The following is an 8872-nucleotide window of genomic DNA, read 5'->3' on the forward strand; positions in this document are numbered from 1 at the left end:
GAAAGAAAGAAAGAAAGAAAGAAAGAAAGAAAGAAAGAAAGCTTAGAAGAATGCCTGACATTTAATAGACATTATCCTGTAATGAGAAGAAGGGCTAAGAGTGTCCATTCAGTAATGTTTATGTCTTTACTAAGACTGTATTAAGTACTTCTTGTGATTTAGTTATAGTAGGATGGCAAATGGGAAATCAGAAATAAGTAAGTAAAATTTAAATGGCTAACTTAAGCATTTTTATTCCTTTGACATTCATCCCATATTTTATTAAATTTAATATAAGACTTTACCAGACAGGTTATTTATGATTAGGACTTTAAAATTTTAGGAAAATCTCTATTTTAAAGAACTAGACCATAGATGTATAGATAATGTTTATGTTTGTGTTTTTTTCTTAAAGTATACATTCTTTTACAAGTTTGCCTTTCTATTACTTTATATTTTTATCCTTTGTGATATTTTACCTTACCATCTTTGTCTTTCTCCTCCATGCTCTAAGTATAAAATACTCAGGTTTTTTTAGTACCTTTAAATAATGAACATCTAATGTTCTTGGGATATTCATGCATGAAGATTGGCCAAATATAATTATACCCATAAAATTAAATGTAACCTCAAAATTATATTTTGAGCTGGTAAATATGGTCTGAAGTAATTTTCAATTTTTCCAACTAAAGAACTTTTTCTTAGTAAAAGGCGAAAGATTTATACAATCTGAAGAGAAACCAGAGTATGTCCTTTTCGTAGATTTCTGTTTATTACTTTCTATTTTCATTTCTGAAAATTAGATTTTTTAATGGCCAGTGTTTGGAAAGAAACTGACTTTTAAAATGTCATATACATTAAGTATCTTGTATTTGCTGTATCTACTTTTTTCATTTGTATAAAATTGGAATTATTAATCCCATCTTGTGATACTATTGTGATATTCAGATAAAATGATTTCTATTAAATCTACTTGCCATGAGTTCTCTGTGCTTTCATTTTTTAAATTCATGCCTTACTTACTAAAATTTGTCCTTCACATTACGATTTTCCTGCTGTTGTTTAGATCTTTTATCTCTTTAAATCTTACATTCTTTCATTTTCTTTCTAATTTATTTTGTCTTCTTGATGTAGGATATTTATTATCTGATAGCTTCTTGGGAAGAAAATGATACTGTGGAAGTATATATGAGACTGCATGCTTGTTAGGTAGATTGTATCATGTTGTCTAATAGTCTCACCAAATATAGATTCAGCAGACATAAAATACTGTGATCGTTATAAAATTTTCTAAGCAGTTCTAGCTTTATTGTTATAATGAACCTTTGAAGAACTTTCATAGTCAACTACTACTTAGACTACACTTAAAGAACACTCAAGAACGTGTTTATAATTTTACATATATTCAGTAGTTAAAATGTAAAACTTTAATATAGTATTCTTTTATATGGAAGAAAGCACTTTCAAAGCCAATGTCAGTATGATGATGGAATTCCCTTAGGGTTACTAATTGTAAAATACTCATAAGTAATACAAAAAAAATTAATGAGTATTGCATGGAAGTAACAATATTTTTCAAGTTTTTATTGAATGTAAAATAGTAATTCTCATGTTGTGTGTCACATGAAATTATAAATTTGTCTTCAATTACTGTTTATGTGTGAAGCGAAATTTCTAGTGAAGTGTTACACATTTAGGAATGTTTTACCTCAGAGAATTAAAACATATTATGTGTCTTATTTCCCTGAAAATATATTTTATCTTTCTTGTTGTTTTTGTAGGAAATCAGTTGCTTTTTTGTATTAAAAAAAAAAATTCAACTAGGAGGAGGGATCATTTCATAATGACAGAGGTTAGGACTTTGGTTCACAACAGATAACACTCTTCAAAAGCAAAAGCTACTAAGTATAACAGAAGCTGTCCCTCATCTTCCTCTAAAGAATTCCAATCAGGACTGTTGTTAATTTTAATGCTTTACAATTCCTTGATCTTGAAGTCAGTTTTGCTTTAGAGATCTACAAGTTTATACTGAATGACATTCTTTTAGGTTTCAGTCTGCATGCTTGCAAGCTTTGATAAATTTATCCTTAGTTTACACTTTTTTTGAAATGTTAGGACATTTTATTTTTTTATTTATTCAGAAACAAATAGCAATGAGACAATTTCAAAACCAATTAGTAGGACAGTTTCAATAATTAATACATTGCATATTGTTGTCGTCATAGTGGTTATTCATAGTACAAGATGGCAGACATAATCTCCTGTCCAAACACTATTAGTACAAATCTTTCTTCTCATTGAATTAAGAAAAAGTAGCTGTATATCTATCTTGGTGTCCCCTTTTTTTGTTTAGTTTTGTCAGAGATGGTATTCCATTCTCATTTAAATATTGTAGGTGCATGAATTCAGCAAAATAATCCAATATAGTCCAGTCGTCCATATTAGTAGTGGGTTATCCGTAGGACTGGCACACTTTGAATAACTTGGATGTCTTTTGTCTTTGAGCTATTCTCTTTATATACATTAATTTTAAAAGTACTCTTTAGCCTTCATAATATAACCAGTTATTCTACCACTGACAATTCATGAAACTGCAGAATCACTAGCTTCTATCTTGAAATATAAGAACATTTCTCAGTATACTGTTGGAGATACTGTACATCAGAAAAGGAAACATTTACTAAATGCATTTCTAAATGGACACTAACTTAAATACATTTGTTTTCAGGATTTTTGTGCTTATTTTGTTTAAGGACAGGAGTTAACACTCCTATTAACATGGAGTGGGGTCCCGGGGAGAGGACTCAGGAGAATAAGTGCTTCCCTGGCAAGCTCAATGGCCTGAATTCAATCCGTGGTTCTGAAAAAAAAAAAAAAAAACACCATGGAGTGGGCCAAAATATAGTTTCAAAATAATAAATTGAGTGTTCCTATGTGAATGGATTATTAAATTGGTAGATCTATAAAGCATTATGTATATATGTTTACATATATAATTACAGTGAAATTGTAAAAGAAATGTGTACTCCTTTTTAATTATATAGATGTTTGTAGATAAATGAATCAGTTCTAAATTACTACAAAGATCTTTTTGTTACGAACATGCATATGTGGAGATAAATACAAGGAACAAAAGGGACAATTATATATTAGCACAAACCCTCTTATTGTGTTGCTAGCATTCTCCACATTCTATCTTAACATTAACAAATGTGAATAGACAAATTCTTGTTTCAGGTTGTGTCATTCCCGATGATCAGATGATGTAAAGAAGTTTGAAAATATTTATTGTGTTTATGAATACAAATGAACATTTAAAAGTGCATTAATACTAGGTGGGTAGATAGGCTAGGTCTATTGAAAATTTACATAATACATTTTTAATGAATGTAATTAGTTCATAGAGCCAGCATGTTCTTCATGTTTTGGAAATTGTATAGCTTGCTAAGGTGAGAAATAAAAGATAAACTTGTGAGTAAAGAGCATGAATTGATAATAAATATTTAAGGTACCTTTTGATACATCTGATTAAAGGTATTAAGGAAGCAATTGTTCACACAGATCTATCAGCCAGGAGAGGCCTGAACTTGATTAGTGTATTAGCCCTAAGCTATTTATATTTGGGAATGTCACAAAATGCATTGCTGCATTGACATTGATACTTCAATCATTTCTGCTGGTAATAAAGAGGGAGCTATTTTTGATCAGTGTTAACAAGCCAAATTATTCTCCATTGAGATAGCGAAAATTATTTTGCAGATGCCTGACAAAATGAATTTATTTCTATGAAATATTTTTTTAAATTTTAACTATGGATTATGAAACAAATTGGTTTTTTCCCTTCAGTTGTTGTTTAATTTGTAATCTTATGAAAGTTTGTTTTGTAGGTCAACAGTATAATATTCTTTTATTTCATAGCCATGAAGCTCATGACTGCTTTGGTGAATGTTGCCTTAAACCTCAGTATTCATCAGGATAATACACAGAGACAGTATGAAGCTGAGAGAAATAAAATGATTGGGAAGAGAGCAAATGAAAGGTTGGAGTTATTACTTCAGAAACGCAAAGAGGTAATTTAAGTTTCATGGTAACTGATGAACATAGTTCTCTACATGTGTCATAAACAGTAGGCTAACCTTAACAAAAAAATTAAACAGTAGGTTTTTTCTCTGCTAAAAGTTTGTAATTTTTTTTTTAAATGTATTTAGGACAGAGTCTACAGGGTCTCCCTACATAGATCAGAATCATAGTAATTCTCTTATTTTCAGACTCCCAAACACGGATTACAGGCATGTGCCACCACACCTAGTCTCAATCACCATCTCAGTGTGCCACAGGGACAGGGCTGGCACAGCAGGCCGGGGATGGAACCCCAGCTGCTACATTCTGCCTAAGCAGGCGCTTTAATCTGCTGAGCTATCTGGCCCGCACAAAAACTTTATAATTTTAAAACTTACTTTGAACTAGGTTATTTATACAAATTTTCAAACAACCTGGAATGTTCACCAGTGATTGGCTATGTGCTGATTGCTGAATAGTAGCCAGATCATTTATTTATTTTTTTTTTTAAGAAGGTGATCTAATAGGTACTTCAGAAATGTTTGTCAGGTTTTGTTCTCAGAATGCAGTAAGTACTAAAGTTACAGCTAGGGCCAGAAGAGATGCATGTCTAGTGGAAAGCCAAAGCCTCATATTAGCTAATTTTGAAAGCATTTCTGTGACTAATTGATCCACTCCCACCTTTTAATTACTTTGGAAATCAAACCCAGGGACTGACACAGCTAGGCAGAATCTCTACTGCTGAACTATATACCTAGCTCTTGGTCCTGGTTTTTGCAATTATATATTCTTATGTTCAAAATGGACTTTTTGAATGATTTTAAACTGGGTAGGAAACTTGGATAATCATTTCCTACTTGAGTAGGAAACCTTTGCATTCATCTCACTAGAAATTTTAGATTTGTGGTTTTAGGCTATCACATAGTACTCTCTTATTAGATATACCACATTTATGTGTTCATCTATTGTAGGATATACAGGCTACTTCCATAAATTAGCTATTAATTGTGTCAAGTAATATGGGCATGTGTGCTATTGTAATATGATTTTGGGGGGAACAGTACTAAAAAGTGGTATATTTGGGTCAAATGGAATTTCTAGTTTTAGTTTTTTGAGGACTCACCATATTTAGTACAGTTGTAATTTACACTCCCAAGAACAATGTGTAAAGGTTCCTTTTTCACTACAACTTCACCAGCATTTCTTGTGTTCTGAATGTTTTACAGTAGTCATTCCCGTTGGAGTGAAATAGAATCTCAGCGTATTTTGATTTACATTTCCCTCATAGTCAAAAATGCTGAACATTGTTTTTATATGCTTATTGGCCATTTGTACTTATTCAGATAAACTTTGGTAAGTGTCTCTTCCTCTCAATTGCCCACTTTCGATTGGCCCCTTCATTTTAGGTCTTATTTTATATTTTTATATATCCCAAATATTAATCATCTGAGGAGTTGCTGGCAAAAAAAAAAATTGTGTTGTAGGTTGTTTGCTGTGCAGCTTTTAAATGTGATATCCCACTGGTTGATTTTTTTTTTTTTTTTTTTTTAATGTATTTGGTACAGGGTCTCACAGTACAGCTCTGGACTCATATTGATCCTCTGCCTCCCCAGCACTGGGCTTACAGGCTAGGGCCACCACACCCAGTTTCTGTGGTAGGCTCCACATGCCCAGGGGCAAGGCTGGCACAGCATGTGGTGCTGGGGGGGGGTGTTCCTTTAGTCTGCTGACCTATCTTGCAGGCCTTCATTGGTTGATTCTTGATGCTAGTTCTTGTGTGGTTGGGGTTCTTTTGAGAAAGTCCTCACTAGTGTATTTGTCTTCAAGAGTTACCTATCCAGATTTATTCTTTTTATGACACTAGTCATATGGAATTAGGGGACAAACACACGGCTTCACCATTACAAATGATATCTACCACTACTCAATTTTCCAGTAAAGTCACATTTTGAGGTCTTAGCAGTTAAAATTTCAACATACAAAGTTTTGAAAACGTCTTTACACTCTTTGATATATACAATACTGTGGAAGGTTTTTTTTGGTTTTTTTTTTTTTTTTTTTTAAGGCAAGGTCTACAAGATGTTCAGGGTCTTGCTACTAGATTCGACTCATAGTGATGTGCCTGTTTATAGCCTCCGAAGAGCTGGGATTACAGGTGTGTGCAATCATGCCCAGTCCCAGTTGCTATCTCATCACGCCCTGGGGACAGGGCCGGCACATCATCCCCAAGGATAGAATCCTGGCCCCCCATACCTGCTTGCAGGTGCTTTAATCCACTGAGCTATTTGGCCAGCCCTATGGAAGAATTTAAATTAGTCTTTATTAAGTTCTGTTGACTGATTTTATGCCCCTTATGATGTCATTACATCTTGACACATCCATTGTAATACCAAAGTACTGTAAGTCAAAAGTGCTTTTAATGTATATCTTACCTACTCAACATCATCCTTTATTCTGTCTGACCTTAAATTATAGTTTTTGTATTATACAAAATAATTTTTTTTGAAACTTTAAATGTTACCACAATTTTTATGATTTTAGTCTAAGAATACATATGCTCCATGAGATGATGGTTTCATTTAAAATTTTTCAATTTGCAATAATGCAAAAATGTTAGACATTTAGTACAAATAATACTTTGGTATTTAAATTTTGTATTTTTCCACACTAGAAAATTTTTGGTACCATACTCATATACTCTTGCTTCTTCATTCTGGGCAGCAGTAGTTTATATCCAGCCACATGATCATAATGGTCTTTATAGGATATAATATTGCCAGTATTCCCAATTTTGTTTTCTGTCTTACATCACATCACATGTGCAAAAAACATTTCATTCGTAAGGAGTTAATTGCTCTGTTAGCCTTCATGTTAGTTGATTACCCAATGTTAAGCATATATGTGTCCTGGGATAATTTAACTCTCCTTGTATACATCTTTTACTTCCTTTGTTAGATTAATTCCTAAGTATTTCATTTTGGGGGATGCTATTGTGAAAGATGTTGTTTCCCTAATTTTTCTCTCAATTTGTTGTGTACAGGAGTGCTTTTCATTTTTGGGTGTTGACTTTGCATACTGCTACTATACTGAATGTGGTTATTAATTCTAGGAGTCTCTTGGTGGAATATTTTAGGTCTTCCATGTGGAATATCATGTAATCTGCAAATAATGATAATTTAATTTATTCCTTTCCAATTCCTTTTTTCCTCCCTCTCTCTTGTCTAATTGCCATGGCTAACAATTCCAGAACTGTATTGACTAAGAGTGAGGATAGTGAACATCCTTGTCTTATACCCGATTTTTGAGTGAAAGCTATCAGTTTTTGTCATTTAGAATGATGTTGGCTATTGATTTGTCATAGATGGCTTTTATCAGATTGAGGTAAAACTATTGCAATTTTCTGTAGGGCTTTTATCATGAGTAAATGTTGGACTTTGTCAAAAGCTTTTTCTGCATCTGTTGATTATATGAGTTTTGTTTTGGGCTCTGTTGATATGGTGTATTACATTTATAGATTTGTTTTATGTCGAGAGTCACTGCATACCTAGGATAAATCCAACCTGGTCGTGATGTATATAATTTTCTTGATGTTTTCCTGCATGCTATTTGCTAGTATTTTGTTGAGTATTTTTTCATCTATGTACATTAGAGAGATTGACTTATAGTTCTATATTTTAGTCAGGTCTTTCTCTGGTATTTCAGAAAATGGGAAGACATTCCTTGTTTATGGATAGGAAGAGCCAACATTGTGAAAATGGCTATACTACCAAAACTGATAGACAGATTTAATGCAATCCTGATGAAATACCATTAGCATGCCTCACAGATCTAGAGAAAGCATTCTTCACATTCATTTGGAAGCAGAGAAGATCTAGAATAGCAAAGACAGTCCTGGCCAACAAAGGCAAGGCAGAAGGCATCACAATCCCTGTTTTGAAATTATAGTGAGAGCTATTATGATAAAATCAGCATGGTATTAGCCAAAAAACAAACCTGAGATTATAATATGCAGACCCAACCGTAAACACACTCAGCCATCTTATCTTTGACAGAGAGACCAAACATGTTCACTAGAAGATGGTGAAGATGGTGCTGCAAAAGTTGGTAGTCTACATGCCAAAAACTAAAATTAGATCCATGTCTGTCACAATGCACTAAATTAAAGTCAAAATGGATTCAAGGTCTAAACATTAAAACAGAAACACTAAATTTACTAGAAGAAAATGTAGGACAATTTCTTAAAGACATGGAGGTAAGCAGAGAGTGAGAATTCATGAACAAAAATGAAATTGCTTGGGACATACTTCAAAGAATCAACTAGGATCTGATTTGATTGAAAAGTTGTTGCACATAAAAAGAAATCACCAAATAGTGAAAAGAAAACCCACAAATGGGGAAAAAAATTTAACCAACAGTTACTCAGAATGAGGATTTGTGTGTAAAGTAAATTAATTTTTAAAAATAAGATCCCCAATATGCAAAGACCCATTCTAAACATGGGCATCTGATATGAATATACACTTCTCAGAGGAATACAAATAGCGAGTAAATACAGGACAAACATTTTCAACAACACTGCTCATTCAAAAAATGAAAATTAAAGCAGCACTGAAATTCCATCTCACCCCAGAAAGAATGGCTATCATAAAGAAGTTATCTAATAATAAATGCTGGAGGAACCCTTCTCCACTGTTGGTGTGAGTATATACTGGTAAATCTCTGTGGAAATTGTTTCTGCATAATTTTATCGATAAACAAATAGCAATGAGACAGTTTCAAATCAAATTGGTAGGACAGTTTCAATAATTAACACATTGCATACATTCCTCCCAGT

At 32.9% G+C, this 8872-nt stretch overlaps 1 protein-coding gene across 2 annotated transcripts in view; it reads left to right on the forward strand.

The window, feature by feature from the left end:
* Positions 1-8872, forward strand: part of Stag1 (stromal antigen 1) — a 462283-nt gene that overhangs the window by 285045 nt on the left and 168366 nt on the right. For both annotated transcript variants that reach the window (XM_004624996.2, XM_023705036.1), the window contains exon 8: positions 3898-4049. In XM_004624996.2, coding sequence (XP_004625053.1) covers positions 3898-4049 — 152 coding nt within the window. The remainder of the gene's footprint in view (positions 1-3897; positions 4050-8872) is intronic.

Source organism: Octodon degus, unplaced genomic scaffold, assembly GCF_000260255.1.
Source record: "Octodon degus isolate 3935 unplaced genomic scaffold, OctDeg1.0 scaffold00008, whole genome shotgun sequence".
Classification (NCBI taxonomy): domain Eukaryota; kingdom Metazoa; phylum Chordata; class Mammalia; order Rodentia; family Octodontidae; genus Octodon; species Octodon degus.